The sequence below is a fragment of the Corythoichthys intestinalis genome, chromosome 20, assembly GCF_030265065.1.
Source record: "Corythoichthys intestinalis isolate RoL2023-P3 chromosome 20, ASM3026506v1, whole genome shotgun sequence".
NCBI lineage: Eukaryota > Metazoa > Chordata > Actinopteri > Syngnathiformes > Syngnathidae > Corythoichthys > Corythoichthys intestinalis.
The window spans coordinates 27,125,090-27,143,414 of NC_080414.1; the positions used below are offsets into that span (position 1 = coordinate 27,125,090).

General features: G+C 39.7%; 1 protein-coding gene across 2 annotated transcripts in view; it reads left to right on the forward strand.

The window, feature by feature from the left end:
- The first annotated feature begins 2,209 nt into the window (after window positions 1–2,209).
- Window positions 2,210–18,325, forward strand: part of LOC130908681 (rho GTPase-activating protein 12-like) — a 73,178-nt gene continuing 57,062 nt past the window's right edge. For both annotated transcript variants that reach the window (XM_057824374.1, XM_057824375.1), the window contains exons 1-2: window positions 2,210–2,368; window positions 10,346–11,115. In XM_057824374.1, the coding sequence (XP_057680357.1) occupies window positions 10,438–11,115 (678 nt within the window). In that variant the 5' untranslated portion in view covers window positions 2,210–2,368; window positions 10,346–10,437. The remainder of the gene's footprint in view (window positions 2,369–10,345; window positions 11,116–18,325) is intronic.

An 18,325-nucleotide genomic window follows, 5' to 3' on the forward strand; every position in this document is an offset into this window, starting at 1 on the left:
ATGTTACACTATACGACCGAAAAAAAAGTTTTTTTTGATGGATGTGCCATGTTTTAAAACCTCATAGATAACTGCATCACCAAAACACAGAAATCAAGCAAATCAGTGCAGTGCAGTGGCTCCACCCAGACTGGGGTAACTACATTGGCACGAGACCGGTGGGCGTACCATATTCAATGGATGACGATCTTGGTGAAAAGTATAGCCTAAGCAGCCTGATTTTAGAATTCCCCTCATGAAAGATTGGAAACACACACAAAAAAATGCTCATTTTCAACTTATTATTATAAATATTCTTGTAAGTTGATTTTATTGGTGACACTGCGTTTTGGGGTCATCAACATATTGTGCCCCCCCTTCCCCAAAAGTCAAACTCCGCCAATGGTCTTACTCAAGGGCGTAGGTTTGCATAGGGATGGTAGGGACATAAAACTACCAACTTTTCAGGATGCTCAAATTGTCCCCACCAACTGTTAAGCAAACTTATATGCATTGTATAATGGGTTCAGTTATAAAGGTAATTTAGATTGTCATTCCATATGTTGCAAGAAAAGAATTTACCCTACCATGATTAAGTGAATTATTTTCATTATGTTAAAACTTATATTTACCTCTTTTCACTTGCTGAATGCGCCGGTCCAATTTTCCCCCTCAAGCACACGTTTGATTGGCCGATGACTTCACCCGCCCCGACACATATGCACGCTCACACTAGCGCATGCAGCCCCTATTTCGACAACATGCCGCCTCCTCCGCCCCCTTCAAAGAGGAGGGAAATTAGAAGTTGTTTTTTTTTTTCGGCTAGCAGCAGCCACTGTAAGTAATTTCAGAAGACGCCAATGTTGTGAAGGTGGGAAACACACCACAATTTTTGCTACTGAAAGTCCAACCTGCATCAGAGTTAGCATAACATTAAACTGTGTGAACTTGCTAACCTGCAAAACTCGAGTAGGGAGCTGCTTAGAGAGAAGTGTCCTTCTGTTTGTGTTTTCTACTGTTAACGTTAATTAAACTGTGAGAAATGTAGCAAACTCTGCTGGAAACTATAGAATCAGAAAAACTTAGTAAGAAGCTGCTTAGAGAGAGGGGGGTTCTGCATGAAGTCATATGTTGCTCACACAACAGAACATACACACAACATAATCATAATTAATTATGTACATTAAAAAAATAAAAATAAAATCTTGGGATGTCGCGAGCTACCCACACTTGCGTTGCGATCGACTGGTCGATCATGAGCGACGTAATGTAATTAGGTTCATATTCGTGAGAAATGTAGCCCTAACCCCCGTTCACCCAATCTGTTTGGTCTTATTTATGTCCCATCCCGAGCAAAAAGTGTACATGAAGGTTATGCTGTTACAGCATCCCTACTAACGTTGAGACTAGTGATGCACGATAATACATTTTTCAACCGATATCGATAACCGATAATTTCCTGCCCCTTCCACGCGATAACCGATAATGTCACGTCGATAATTCTATTCAAATATGTATGTAAAATGTTAAAGTATACAAAGATCAAATGTTACTGTGCAAAAATGTAATTTAGTGCTATTTTTTTCCACATCAAATGTGAACAAGTCGTAAATTCCAACATCTAAACAATGGCAATGACATTGTGTAATGGTAAGCTTTTGGCAACAATTACTTAGAGAGTAAACACCCAAGTTGCACAAAAATGCCTTTAAAAGTAAGCCATTCCTAACATATATCAAATTACTACACTGCAAAAACACCTCCTTAAAACTATCAGAATTGGACAAAACTGTTGATTGCGCACATTTGGAGGCTAAATCAAGTATATAATTATCGGATTGCATTATCGGTTGAACTTCGCTTTATCTGGATTATCTGTGTGACGTCATAATTGCCATTATCGGCCGATAATTATCGGTGATCGATATTATCGTGCAGCTCTAGTTGAGACCAAACCTATGTCCTTGGTCCTACTATGTAAGAGGAAATAATGTTGATAAGGGTTTATTCTATGTGAACTGTTTTTCTGGATTGCTGTAATTTGTATGTATGTATGTGTGTATGTATGTATGTATGTATGTATGTTTATTGTATGATTAAAAAACAAAACAAAACAATAGAACTAAATGGACGAGCTAAAAAAAAAAAAAAAAAAAAAAAAAAAAACGACGGTCTTTTGTGCAATTAATGTGAAAGCTGTGACCGGATATGGTCTGTGTTGCTACATCAAACTTGCCAGATTGCAGGCGAGGCGGGGGATTGTGAACAGAGCGAAAAACCTGGAGATACGCTGCGGAGTATTCGGAACTGTCCATATTGAATTGGAAGGAAAAACTTCCTCCTCAATTACGTTTCAAATCCCTAAAGAGACACCGTTGGGTTTGTCAAGGTTAGTATGATTCATTTACTCAATGGGAATCATTTTTGCTGCCTACGTAAGGATATTAGCTTGTGTCTTGAGTTACTTTATATGCACGCTGTTGCAGGTTGTGTGTTTTGTTATCTCAGTGAACCTGCAGCGCTTTGTCCACGCGTGAAGTCACGTTAGGTAATGAGTCTAATGAGCGTACAATTATTGAACAGACGGTTGAAAGTCAACATTCCCGAGGATAGCGTCAGTGTGGGTGGCACGTGCCTAGTTTTGAGGCGATTTCCTTACGGTGTGTTGTGTCGCTTGTGCCCACTTAGGGTGCGCGCCTTCGGCTGCCCTTCCCTCGCCCCCGGGGATGTTGACTCGGTGGCCTTTGTTTAGGAAATCACATGGATTAAACTTCTTTGTGCCGTATTCCTGCTGTCTGTTTTCGGACTGGAAGCGACCCTGCCCCCCACCCCTACCCGGAGCCCCCCGCATCACCACCGCCATCCGCCTCAGGCATTCTCCTGGCACCCAGTCCCTCACATTTAAGACCCAAGATACTTGTTTTCCCTCTTTCGTTCCTCTCTTAAAAGCTGTTTGTGTCCACATCAGGCTCAAAAATACCCTTCCCAGTTGAACTGAAATTCAGCTGCTGCAGTGTAGGAAGCACATGTTGGAGTGGATGCTGCTGAGGGCTAAGCCACATCTGTTTTGAATGAAGCACAGGGACAAAGGCTGTCCAACCCCATGTGTGTTTATGCTGCCAGAGTGCCCGAGCTGCAGATGTATGCAGACAAAGGCACAGGTTGTGATCCCAGTGTTGATGTAGACCTGATTTTCTCTAGTTTGCGCTCAGACAACCATGACCCAGTGTTGATGTAGAACTGATTTTCTTGAGTTTACACTCCAATAACCACGACATTCTTGACATGCATGCCACAAGTGTTTTTGGATTTGGATCTACAAGAGCCAGTTGGGTTTTATTTCTTTGCCTGTTGTAATTTATACAAGGTCAAACCTTGTTTACTTTGGTTAGGCATGTGCCGATTACCGGTTTCAAGGTATACCATGGTATGAAAACGTCAAGGTTTCAAAACCGCAAAAAATTTTCCGTCATACCGTCCCTTAGGTAGTACCGGTAGCTATTTTTCATGTCTCACAAATGCAGCTAAGCAAAATGCAATAATTCTATTTATCGCACGGTAAATGAAAATGAAGGCAGTAATTTTCCCGCTGCGATTTATCGCCTCGCGTGCACGTGCGTGTGCGGCAGACGTGCAGTTAAAAGTTCGGCTTCCTTGTTACCAACTACGCAAAATGCCTCTTCGTTCCGGGTCTGGCAAAAAATAGCGCCGGAGCCAATCCCATTATATTCTATTGTTCAACGTATACCGGCCGCGTCAGTGCTACAGATTGACTGCGGACTATCTAGGACGATCTCGGTTTAGGATATTTTTTATTTTTGCCGGAGACGCATCCGTCAAAATGGGCGGAGCCGGGCCTGGAGTCAACAGCCCAGTTGCTTATTCACGGTTTAACCAGCGAACATGGATGAAGAAGGCTTCATCATGGAGGTGGAAAGTATCAAAGTGATTTATTATGCATCATCATCATTATAAGGACAACACTAAAAAGGAAGCTGTATGGTGTCCTATTATGTGCATTTTTCTGGCAATGATATCAAACACACAACGTGCTGACAACTTTGTAATTTATTAACACACGGCGCTAACAACACTTCCTCAACCTGTGGCTCTCGGGAGGCTGTGCCGCGACACATGAACAAAACAACATCACCGCTGCGTGCGCTTCAGGGTGCCTCGGAAAACATTCAATCAGAATATTACACATGGAACGCCAGAGCAGAAGCTATGAGGGGAAAAGTTTTCATTTGCCTAAATGCTTAAGTTATTAAGTGCAAATTTTCATTTTTTTCTTGAAATAGACATTTTATTTCTTCTGTGTTTCTATGCGGTATTAATATTGTTGTCTTTTACTTAAGAGGCATGATCTATTGTTTTTAGTTGTGATTTCTTAAAAAGAATTTTTGAATTTAAGAGTAAGCATTTATCGCGTTTAAATGAGTGTACTTGTTCTATTAATATATATACTGTATTCTCACTGTGTTATTGTAAATTGGTTTTTAAAAAATGGGGGGGGCGCAATAATATCGCATATACACTAAAATCGCGACAGGCCTACTTGCAGCTGCAAGGCTCAACCCTCCCCCACTGGTTGTTGCTCAGTGTCAGTGAGTCAGCTGTGCTACACGATGGCTGGAGGAGGTGAAACTCCAGAACTTTTTCCCCGATCGAAGAAAATGAAATCGCTAGTATGGAAATAATTTTAGAGGGCCGCGGCTTAGAGGTGGGCCAACCGATGTGTAAAACATGTTTGCAGAGGGTGCCTGCCGAGATGGCAACACCTCCAATATGATTTTGCATTTATACAAAATTAAAGGTGTTTGCCACCAGCTACGAGAGTTAACTCCTGCCTGTTTAGTGTGTCTAGCGGTGGTAAAATGTTTTTTTTTTCTCTCTCTCTCTGGCAACTGTGTTGAGAAAGAGAGTTTGTGTATAATGTAAACATGATACGAGTTATACACATGCGCTTTTTGTGGAAAATAATTCAATTATTTTTGTTGTAATGGTAATAATGTTGAGCTGAAATTTTTAAAGGGTTTACGCTCACCTAAAGGACTGCATTTATTTTAATTTTATTAAGAATATTTTTTTTTGTTTGTTTTGTTTTTTTAAAAAAATATATATTTTAACTTAACTTTATACTTATGTTCCAATTTGATAGTATGCTTTGAAAAATAAAAATTCTGTTCGTTGGAAAAAAGTTGTATTATAATTTTATTTTATTTATTTATTTAAAAAAAAAAAAAAACAGATATCTTAAAGTAACACATTTTAGAGGTGTAATTGCAATACCGTGATATACCGTTATATTTTTGCTTAATGTTATCATACCTTCAGAATCTCATACCAGCACATGGCTAATCTTTAGATTACACTTGCTTTGGTTGAAAATCTGGAACATAAAGAGACCATATAGAAATATTGTGAAACACAGTTTTAAAGTATTCTTTAACATCTGTCTCTGTTATGAAATGGGAGCCTGTGGTATAACAAGAAGTGGTAAAAAAAAGTGCTTCGTTCAAGCTGTTACTTCCAGAAAAACTGACACAAAACTTAAACACTAAACCATACAATTTTATCTAACAAAAGTCACTTGTTTTACTTATAAGATTTGAAACACACTCAACAGACCCTGCCAAAAAGGATAAATTTAACAGTAACTGTAGCCAGAGACTTCAAGCTAGCACATATAATCCCATATCCAATAAGACTTTTTCGGTGAACATTGTTACTTAACCTTTGTCTTTGACACGCCAATGTTTTCTCCACTTTGTCAATGAGAACTCTTGTTCTGAAACGCAGTCCGGTCCAGTTGGTTATCACTGTCTGATCTCCAAGTGAAATTGGAACGTCTATTGCCATCAATGGCAGCGAATAAATTAATTAGCCCTGCTGTTACAGGAACTGCTTGATTTAGTGCTGAACGATTAATCGATTAACTCGAGTAATTCGATTAGAAAAAGCTTCAAATTTTGCTGCGTTGAGGATTCGTTTAATTAGAGTGGCGTTGTCATGGTTTGTTTTGAAAGTGTTCGCATTTAGTTTTATTCATTTGGGGGGGATACACTGCCCTCTTGTAGTAACAGTAAAGATGACATAACTCATCTAAAGTAATTGGGTCTAGCTGCTCCCTGTTAAGACCAACATAAGGTTAAAAGTTTTTGTTTGAGCTAATATGATTGTTTATGGTTTTGTAATTGAGTTTAAAGGTATACTCATCAATTCTTTTTGGGGAATGTGAGTTTTAATGATTTGTTTAGAGCATTGTAAATAAATAAATAAAAAAGTTAGCATTTTATAGCATTTAAGCTGGAGGAGTTTACCTGTGCAAGTAGCCAATTGTTCTTTTGTTGTACTTTGATCCTCATTTATTATTTTTCTCATACAGTTTGTGGCTAAGTTCTGGTATTTTAGTAAATTTTTAAATGCATTTATTGCTCTTTTGAAATGAAAGTACAATCCTGCGTAGTTTGAAAAAAACACTTCACAATTTTATTTTGTATTTACAGTTAATTCTCTTTTGAAAGCGCAGTCTTAGCAAGCCTTTGTTTTACACCGCCGAAATCTCTGAAAATTTACAGTAGTTTGCAACGCATTAATTGTTACTAATTCGATTACTCGATTATTCGAACTAACTAATTGATAGATACATTGATTAGTTAAATAATGGCTAGCTGCAGCCTTAGCTTGATTACAGTTTTGGAAATTGGCACATGATTTAATATTTACTCTTTCATTTCACAGTCAATGTGTAAACACGTTCTCTTGAGCCCAACCGTTTTTGTACTAACATTAGACCAAATCTCCCATAATGCGGTATGTCCCCTTTAAACTCCAACTTCTCAGGAAGCGGATCAGCTTAACAATGTACTACAAGGAAATATAAAGACAGCAAGCCCCCCCGACTGTTGTTAAATCCCCATCAGACTGAACATCCCTAAGGTTTACATTATATGTTGACAGGGATTATTTTCCCCAGACATTTCTATTATTTGTTTTTTATGTGGTAAGAAATAGACATTATAGCCGTTTTAATACTGATGAGAGATCTGTTTATTGGTTAATGTCAGTTTTATATTTGATTGACGCTAACCGTAATTTCAGTGGAAGTTATTGAGTTTGATTTCCAGGGTTTTAAATACAACTAAATAGGATTAAATTTTGCACCAAAGTGAGTTGTCACTGATGGTAGGAGACAGTGGGCAGCTGTTTAACAAATTTAGCACTAAATGTTAAAATAAAAGGTTGACTTCGATGGCCAGAGGCGGACACTAATGAATAAAGGTCGACCAATATATGAGCTTCTTTCCAACATGCCATCGGCTGATTAACAACAACAAAAATAAGCCGATAAAAAAGGATTTTGACTAGGCATCTATGTGGGCAACTGTGGCCGCCGCTGATTGACGGTCAGACCCCGGAAGGACCCTGCAGCAGCTTGAAGGCAGGCTGCTACAGGAAGCTTCAGGCTTGCCTGTTTTGTCAAGATTGTAAGATTTTTTTTTATCTTGCATGAGAGAATTTGGATGTTTAGCTACAGTACCTCCATCTTTACCATCCCCTTAAACTGTCACTTGTTTACATCTCGTCATGACGTCCTGGTGGGTTTAATTTAGGCATGTGCCGGTATTCTGACTGTATGATAACCTTAAGGCAAATTCACTGTTTCACGCTATCACCGTATTGCAATTGGCAATCTAATATGTGTTACTTCTAGATATCTGGTTTTAAAATTCTATTGAACAGGATTTTTATTTTTCAAAACATATTAGAAAATTGGAACACAAGTATAATGTTAAAATGAATTTAAAAATAACAAAATATTCTAAATAAAATTAAAATAAATGCAATCCTTTAGGTGAGCCTAAACCCACAGCCACAGCTCAACATTATTACCATCAGGACAAAAAATAATTGAATTATTTTCCATAAAAAGCACGTGTGTATGACTCGTATCATGTTTACATTATACATATACTCACTTTCTCAACACAGACAGGTGCCAGAGAAGAAAAAGTTTACCACCACTAACCACACTAAACACGCTGGAGTTAACTCTCGTAGCTGGTGGGAAACGTTAATGACAATGTTTACTAACCTTTAATTTTGTATAAATGCGAAATCAAATTGGACGTATTGCCTCCTCGGCAGCCACCCTCCGCAAACGTGTTTTAGATGTCTGTTGGCCGCCGCCTCTAAGCTGCGGCTGTCTGTAACTTTTCTGTAGCCAAAGTATTCCCATACCTGCGATTTCGTTTTCTTCGATGGGGGGAAAAGTTCAGGAGTTTCACCAACTCCAGCCATCGTGTAGCACAGCTGCTCACTGGCACTGAGCAACAACCGGTGGGGGAGGGTTGTCCTTTGCAGCTGCAAACGAGGGATTTCTCCGTGCATTTTTGGGGCATAAAAAATAGCTAATACCGTAGGGACGGTATGACGGAATATTTGTGCTGTTTTGAAACCTTGACGTTTTCATACCACGGTATACCTTGAAACCGGTAATCGGCACATGTCAAGTTTAATTATTTGAAAATAATGTACTGTTCTTGGTCACTGTTTAAAAGTGCTGTGTTTGTTGCTTTGGTAGCACTAGACTGAATTAATCCTTTAAGTCTCACGTAACCATTGTAAATTTGAAGCCATTAAAGAATTTTTTTAAAAGTGGCTTTCATAACCTTGGTGCTTTCAAAAAAAAGTATATTGGCTTACAAAGTCGGCTTTGGATATCGGCAATCGGCTGAATTTTTTTTAGTTTATTTTTTTATATCGGTATCGACATTTGAAAATGTCATTTCTGTCCTCCTAACAAATGCATGGAGGAATATTCAAGTAAATATTCAGTGGAGACGAGTTGCTCTACATATTCCTCGCTTCCTTTCTACTTCCATGCACATTCAATTCGTTTGTTATTGTTGAGTTTACCACTTACCTATTTTACAATAATGTCAGGTTCCACTAAAAGCTAATTAAAAACAAAACGGACTTGCCTTTCTGAATGCATGAGTTGAAGAATGCTGAAGTCCAGTTCCGTTTTCTGAGCTCTCAGTTATTGTAAGTGAACGAATTCTCCCTACTCTGTGATGTGAGTGCAACTGCTGCATTGTTTTTGATATTTAAACTTTTTTTTTCGTCAAAACAATTTTTCAAAAATCCTAAATAACCTTTGTCCTGTTCTGTTTAATAGTTTCCAAATTAAAAATGATATTTGAGTTCTGTGTACTGGTGCTTTCAATCTAAACAGATAAAGCTATCACCAGACAAACTCTATGAAATTCGCGTATCACTTTAAATTTTATTCTGTTATGTGTGGATGCTACTGTTCTAGGAAAAAAAATGACAGCGATTCCTTATCACTATGTAAGGTTGTGACACTGAAGCGCTTGTGTCTGTGTGGTAGGACAAGAGGTCACATGAGGCTCAGCCTAACATGCAATTCATGCAACTCAACAGATGCTCCTTGAGAGAGTTATTCATCAGGGCATAAGGATGTATGTGTTAAAGCATGTATGACTACTGAAAGCCTGGTTCTTATGTAACACTGTGCGTGCTGCTCATGGTCTTGAAAGATCGAAGGCCCAGACGGCTCTCCCCACTGTAGATCTATTCTTGGTGTTAGACTGTCAGTCTAAGCTTCGGAGTCTGCACATTTTCCTGCATGAGGTTGGGCCCCCCTTATAGATTCCGCGGCATGTTCTCACGCTTCACTAAAAGCACCTGCTTTTGCTGCCTACACATCAAAGATGTCAGTCCTTTGCCGCTGCTATTTTAGGGAGGAAGGAAGGAGAATCTGATCTGAGTGGTGCAGTGACTCACTCGCTGTAGGAGTGCCCCAGTATTTATTGAGTTAACTGACAAAAGCTCACTCGCATCCAGATGGAACAATATGACTTCCTGTCACCTGTCCACTGACTCGTTGCGATATAAAATTAATGTTTTTCAGTTTTACAATCCTCATTCATGAGTAATTATGTGAAATTGCACAGAGGGGGATACAGTTCATTTTGACACACAAAATGTTATTTTTGGAAGCTGTCAGTGCAGGAATTCCGTGTACCATAGTCATTGTAGTTATCGGATTGCATGCACGGTCTGTTTATGGGATCATGTTGTCATCACATTTAGCCCTACACCAGGGGATCATTTACCAGGCTAGATATCCTTAGCTGTTGTATCGCTTACCAGAGCGATCACCATAGACTGTGGTGTCTAATGCCTAATGTACAATAGAAATTGTTTGTAAGTCAATATGTTGACTCCTCACGATTGAAGAATCATTCGACTATTTCCTTGTTCATGTGGCATTTTGTTTCGCTGAATGTTTTGTCAAATTGCAGCTGCTGACATTAAGCTGTCTTATCTCTCGCAGCCAAGCAGTTCCCTGGTCAGACATGAAGAGCCCTCCAGGCCTGGATCGCTGAGCAGCTGAGGTCGGCCTTAAAAATACTTGCCCTGACAGCCATGGCTGATAGAGATGGGCTTCCCATTGCCCCAGGACAAGTCTACGTTGAAGTGGAATATGACTATGAATACAAGGCAAAAGACAAGATAGTCACTATACGGCAGGGAGAGTGTTATATGTTAGTGAAGAAAACCAATGAGGATTGGTGGCAGGTGAAGAAGGACGAGGGCACAAAGGCTTTCTACGTGCCAGCCCAGTATGTCAGAGAGGTTCGGCGGGCCTTGATGCCTCCCCAGAAGCCCACTTTGAAAGCCAAGCCTTCTGTTCTGGATATTTGCATGACATCAAATGAGAACCTCAACCGACCGCAGCCTGAAATGTCCAGCTTTGGGCGTCCGTCACCCTCCTCCACGCCATCACCTTCCTCAGACCGTGTGACGCCGCCAGCTCTGCCTAAGGATGCTAACCAGAATTTGGGAAGTCCGCATCATTGCAAGGTTGTGGCCGAACTAGTGCTTCTTCACAACAATAACAATCATCATCTTGCCAACAATTCAACTCTGCCACGGACCCGAGCTGACTCGCCTCCACTCAAAGAGGAGAACAACCACAACAGAAGTCCAGACAGTGACAAGACTTCCCCACAATGTGACCTAACAGGAAATGGGCTCAGCAAGCTCCACAATGACTCGGAGTCAGGCGATGAGCTTAGTAGCAGTTCAACTGAACACATGCAGGTAAGACATGAACACATTACAGCAGTAAATGTGATATTTCCCAAAGCTATGGGAGTGATTTCAAGAACTGACCTTCTCATGAATTAGTTTTATTGCTTGATGGTTTCCTGGCTAATTTGGATCCTTTTCAGGTTACTGATCATTTTATGTACAAAAGGAAACTGGTTAGTTTGCTAATAATGGTTGATTAGGCCTGGCCTTGTATCTAGTTGCGGAATTATTCTTCCCTGATAGATAACATCAGACAAAGCATAATCCTTGTTTGGCAGATGTAGTTTTACTTCTGGATTGGCATCGATCACTTTTGTATCCTTTAGGATATTTTTCCTCATCCTGAATTGGGAGGGTTTGAGAGAAAGAGCGAGAGGGGGAGATGCTGTAAAAACTGGAGGCTAGCCTTACTTAGCAGAGGAGCAGAAGTGGCCCAGGACTGCCGATGTAAGCCAATTTTGGGGTGGCTTACCCAGGCAGGATCGACTTGTTTGTAGGCCCCAAATGCTGCTTGTGCTCTTTGTTCCAAAGGCAGCAGTAGCCTCCTCCACCATGGTCTGAACAAAGAGAGGCAAGCTTGAATGGAAAGTAGGTCATATCAGAGGGAGGATCTGTCTGTAGCCCCCCGTCGCCGGCTGTGGGGACCACTGTGTGAAAGAGGCTGTGTATGTGTCAATGTCGTGAAGTAAAGGAAAGTGAGAATGGATGCACTCTATCATGATGTAGCCACAACATAGTTGTCTAGGTCATTATTGACGTCCTTCAAAGGCCCCCCATGGGTGCGAAAATTGATGTTTTTTGCGTTGCAGTCAGTCCTACATCAACCTTTTTGAATTTCACGCCTGTCAAACCCCTTGTGCCAAAATAAACACATTTTCTTCATATCCATTTACATGCATGGCCAACTGCAGATGTTTTTTTTAACTGCCTACAAGAGTGCCAGATAAGAGGCAGACTGCTTCAGCCAAAAACGTGATGTGAAGCTCAGTGCTGTATGTTGTAGATTCCGTGGCAGGTGGAACTTATCCCTCCTCCTTCCTCTGGACTCCCTTTCTAGTCTTATGCTGATTTGTCATTTTTGGCTTGTTGCCAGGCAAGCAAGGCACATTGCAGAAAACCCCAATTTTGTAACTCTGCCTCTGGTCATTGCGAAACATTAGATAAGCCATGACTAGCATAGCTGTGTTATGCGATTTCGCCAGATTTTAAACATGCTAACAGCTTACAGTATATACTACTGCACGGAATTTTGATTTTTAAATAACCTTGTTCGGACATACTCACATAGTGCAACCTCAGTTTTTTTACCGTACATGTTTTTTGGAGATTTAAGGCCAAATTATACCAGACGCTAGGCATGTGCCGATAACCAGTTCCAAGGTATACCGTGGTATGAAAACGTCACGGTTTCAAAACCGCAAAAATTTTCCTTCATACCATCCCTACGTTATTAGCTATTTTTTATGTCCCAAAAATGCAGTGAGAAATCCATCGCTTGCAGCTGCAAGGCTCAACCCTCCCCCACTGGTTGTTGCTCATTGTCAGTGACTCAGCTGTGCTACACGATGGCTGGAGGAGGTAAAACTCCTGAACTTTTTACCCCCATCGAAGAAAACGAAATAGATGGTATGTGAATATTTCGGCTACAGCGAAATTACAGACGGCTGCGGCTTATAGGAGGAGGGCCAACCGACATCTAAAACATTTTTGCGAAGGGTGGCTGTTAGTATACAAAATTAAAGGTTGGTAAGCATTATCATGAACGTTTCCCACCAGCTATGAGAGTTAACTCCAGCGTGCTTAGTGTGCCTAGCGGCAGTAAAACGTGTTTTTTTCCTCTCTGGCAACTGTCTGAGTTGAGAAAGAGAGTGTGTGTATAATGTAAACATGATACGAATCATACACACGTGGTTTTTATGGAAATTAATTCAATTATTTTTTTTCTAATGATAATAATGTTAAGCTGTGGCTGTGGGTTTACGTTCACCTAAAGGACTGCATTTATTTTAATTTTATTGAGAATATTTGTTAGATTGAGAAAAAAAAACAAACAATATACTTATGTTCCAATTTGCTAGTATGTTTTGAAAAATAAAAACCCTGTTCAAGGGAAAATATATACAGTATATATATATTTTTTTACCCGTATATCTCAAAGTAGCAACATTTTAGAGCTGTAATTGCAATACCATGATACAGTGATATTTTTGCTTAAGGTTATCATACTGTCAGAATCACATACCTGGCACATGCCCACCAGACGCATGTGCTGTACGTGTCCGCCAAGATATAGCGGCGGAGCCAATCCGTTTCCATTCTATCATATTGTTTAAATTATACTGGACGCATATGCACTACGGACTGACTGCGGACCATCTCCGACGTGCCAGAGCCCGCCGGATGGTTTGGGCTATTTTCTTTTTTTGCCGGAGATGCATCCATCAAAATGGGCGCAGCCAGGCCTGCAGTTAACAGTCCAGATGCTTATTCACAGTTTAAACACCAGCAAACGTGGGTGATGAGCGATTCATTATGGAGGTGGAAAGTCACAAAGTTTAAAAAGGAATCTGCATGGAACGCCATAAAAGAAGTTATGAGATTGGACAGTGAGTTATGCATGTAATTTAAATGTTATTAAATACTAGAGAATAGGTTTTTGAAGTGGTCATGGCGTCACAGACCCATGGTAAAAACAAAAAGAATTCAGGGAAAAAATGTTCAGTCAAATCAGGTCCACCTCTCTCTCTGCTTCTCTGTTGAGTACAGACTCTGTGTGTTTGTCGTTGTTTTTAATGCCACGTTATCGCGTGCAATCACGCAAAAGCTTACAACGGGATGGAGCTGCCGGAGCAGTTGTGCGCAGCCGCTACATTGTGTCCTATTTTTGACATACTGTGAGCACGAGTCAACACGGAGCTTGGCGGATCTGTACCGCAGACGCGTCCGGTAAAATTTGGCCTTTACCCCAGTTTTACACCAGGCATGTCTGCGGCGCGTCGGCAACGCGGTGAAACGCGACCGGTATAATCAATCAGCGAGTGCACACCAGTTGCAGAGCGGGCTGCGTTTTAGACGCGTCCCAGAAGTGGTTAAACGCGTCGCCCCCCCGCAACGAACGGCAGATTTTATTATTGTCGCGAGATGAGACCCTCCTGCGTCAATCAAAACTAGGTAGGATCGGACAGAACGGAAGTCACTTGCGTAAAAATACGGTGGATCCGGTCAATTTTCAAAATAATATGCAATTCATTTTAGTAATTTCGGCGTGGCACTTAAATTTGAGAAAATTCAAAGCTTTAGAGATTTTCAAAACCTTTCATAAGAAAAAAAGGATTGAGGCATTCGATTTGTAAAATACATGTTAAAATCTTTCTTTGTCATTGCAATTGTTTTTCTCTTAAGCACCGGACTTCTTTTTCCTCTTTCAGAAATAAAACTGACCAACACGCGGGGTCTGAAAGGCAAATGGTTGTTGTATTGTTATCCTAAAATACACGCCGCAGACGAACCTGGTGAAAAAACTTTTTTGTTTTGTTTTGTTTTTTGTTTTTTTTGTTTTTATTGACCATTCCGAATAGGCAGTTATTCTTATTGGTTCTTTGGCAACAGTGGAAACAAATGTACTCTTCAGTTCTATGTTAGATTTAGTTTCTCTTTTGAATCTTGTACTCTGTCACCATAGAAGTTCTTGATTATTTAGTTACAGTATTGTTTTTACGTGTTGAAAATGCTATAGCTGTCACTGGAATCTTTTCATGGTACTTTCTTTCAAAAGAACAGTGACATAATGAATGGACACACTGTTCTATGTGGTAATGTGTGAGAGACCAAATCATCTTTTTCCGCTAGATGTGTCACCAAGTGGAAGATTTGCTGGTCCAAAGTGAGTTTTTGTCTGTGGCTGTGCCCTATGGAGCCAGTGGTCAGCCATGCACTCACTCATTCCACTATGTGATTGGAGCGGTGTTCAACCTTTGGAGGCTAACCCCTCTCCTTGCCAAAATAATGTCTCACACAATTGAGCTACTAACAAGCACCGCTCTCTTTCTCTCTTCGTCACGTTTTGGTTCTTAACTCCGGAAGGACTCTCGAAGGACTAAATGTAAATGCAAAACAATTACAATATTCCACATATTTGATTACTGAATTGTGCGACAGCAAGAGTGAGAAAGTTAAGACTACAATGCAGACTGGGGTTTGCTTGTCCACCAAAGTGCACACTGAAATATATGCACTCCCTTTGAAACAGTGGAATAATTTACTGCTGCTATTCTGAAACGGTGAATTGGATAATTAAGGCAGAACATTTTTCTCTTGTGAAGTGCTCTGTATTGGTCTTCAAACGACCAGCACAGGCACTTGAAGTCTCCTGGGAAATGGTTTGGTCTACTGTATGGAAACAAGCTGCACATGTAAAATGGCACAGTGTATACATTACAAATTTATAATGTCTTAGTCAGATTATTTTTCTTAAATCTAGTCGAATACATTTTTCCTCTTGTTTTGAGTGTTAAAAATAGTTAACAGATTAATGCATCAGATTATTCCGTTTACTTAAACATTACCATTTGTTCTTACAAAGCTCATATTTCTACCGTGGTATGAAAAAGTATCTGAACCTTTCACATTTCTGCATAAAGTCACCATCAAATGTGATCTGATCTTTGTCAAAATCACACAGATGAAAAAAAAACTGCTTTAACTAAAACCACCCAAACATTTATAGGTTTTCATATGAAATCATTTCAAATGACAGAAGGGGGAAAAATAAGTGGGTGAACCATTACATTTAATATTTTGTGCCCCCCCTCCCCCCCTTTTGGCGGCAATAACTTCAACTACACACTTCCTGTGGCTGCAGATCAGTCTGGCACATCGATCAGGACTAATGTTGGCCCATTCTTCTAAACAAAACTGCTATAGTTTAGTCAGATTCCTGGGATGTCGGACATGAATCACTGTCATTAGGAAATGCTACAGCATCTCAATGGGGTTCATGTCTGGACTTTGACTTGGCCACTCCATAATGTGTATTTTGTTCTTCTGAAACCATTCTGAAGTTGATTTACTTCTTTGTTTTGGATTATTGTCTTATTGCAGCATCCATCCTCTTTTTAGCGTCAACTGTCTGACAGATGGCCTCAGGTTTTCCTGTAAAACATCCTGATAAACTTTTGAAATCATTCTTCCATTAATGAATGCAAGTTGTCCAGGCCCTGAGGGAGCAAAACGGTCCCAAATTATGATGCTCCCTCCACCATGCCCTACGGTGGGGATGAGGTGTCGATGTTGGTGAGCTGTTCCATTTTTCCTCCACACATGATGTTATGTGTTACTCCCAAACAATTCAACTTTTGTTTCATCAGTCCACAAAATATTTTGCCAAAACCTCTGTGGAGTATCCAATTGCCTTTTTGCGAACATTAAACGAGCAACAATGTTTTTTTTTTTTTTTCTCCAGACAGCAGTGGCTTCCTCCGTGGAGTCCTTCAATGAACACCATTTTTGGCCATAGTTTTACATATAGTTGTTGTGTGCACAGTAGACATGTGCCGGTGACCGGTTTCACGGTTTACCGTGGTGTGAAAACGTCGCGGTTTCAAAACCACTAAAATTTTCCGTCAGACCGTAGAACGGTATTCGCTATTTTTCATGTGTCAAAACTGCAGCCAGAAGGGACGTGGCGCGGCAGCCTTCACCACCTCCCGTTTGTTGCTGTGTGTGAAAGTGACTCTATCGGCTAGACAGCCAGCGAACCCAAAGACAAATACTCTTTCAATTTCAATTTATTGAGCTCTCAAATCGTGGTAAGTGGAATATACAAAATGCATACATTTAAAACGTTGTACAATTGTATTTTTCCATGTGTGAGTAGCTTCAACAGATTAGCACCATGGAAAAAGTTCGCCAAAAACAAAACACACATTTTCCTTTCAAATTCGATATACAAACTAAATAAAAGCTTACAAAGACAAATGTTAGCCTAGGTTTAGCTGGGAGAGCAACTTCGTCGAGTTTTACAGCCGCAGAGTGAGAAAACAAGCTTGATTCGCTTGAATCAGTGGCTTGAATGAAGGGGGGAAAAAAATGGTAGCCTCAAAGATCGCTAATTGGAGAAAGACGATCTTGCCCTAAGCACAAATCCACGTTCACTGGATCAAGGAGAAGTCACACTCCTAATTTTTTTTTTTTTTTAGATGAAACCTTTCCACAACAATATTGACATTTTAACTAACTTATACATTTTTAACTAACTTATTAACTTATAAATTATTTATAATTGTTCTTTTTAACACAAAGGCATGACATGTAGACTAGAGCTGACACAGTGGCTGAAAATGGCGAAACTTCACTTGACCTTTTCCACCTTCAAAACAAAGTCATGCAGTATAATTTAAAAAAAAATTTATTTAGAAGTGTTTTTACTTTTTTATAGAAATTGTTTTGTTCTTGCTCTAATCTTGAGCAACTTGAGCTGTGGGTATAGTCTATAAATTGTATTTTAATTTTATTTAAAATATTAGTTTTTTTAATTGATATTTTATTTATTTTAACAATATATTCATGTTCCAATTTGCAACTATGTTCTGAAAAAAAAATTCCTGTTCAATGGAATTTATTTATTTATTTTTTTAACCCATACATCTCAAAATAGCAATACCGTAATACCGTGAAACCGCGGTATTTTTGCTCACGGTTATCGTACCGTCAAAATCTCATACCGGCACATGCCTAGTGCACAAAGATATTGGACTGTGCCAGTGATTTCTGTAAGTCTTTAGCGTCATCTTTGGTGGACAGCCACTCCTTGAGGGTGAAGCAACAGAGATGGTTTTGTATTCTTTCCCAGCTTTATACAAATCAACAATCCTTGATAGCAGGTATTCAGACAGCTCTTTTAACCGAGCTATGATGCACATCAGACAATGCTTCTCATCAAGACATTTCTTACCAGTTGTGTGTTTTATAGTGGGCAGGGGAGCTTTAAAACACTCAACAGTGATTGGGCACACGCCTGACTTAAAATGTTTGGTAAAAATGGTTTCAAACTTTTAATTGCTCTTTTAGTCTCCATAGGTAGAGTGTTCACTTACTTATTTATCCCCAGTATGTCATTGTTTGCATGCTATCCTCATTATTATATGAAAACCTATAAATTTTTCGGTGGTTTTAGTTAAAGCACACACTGTATTTTTATCTATTTGATTTACACAAAGAT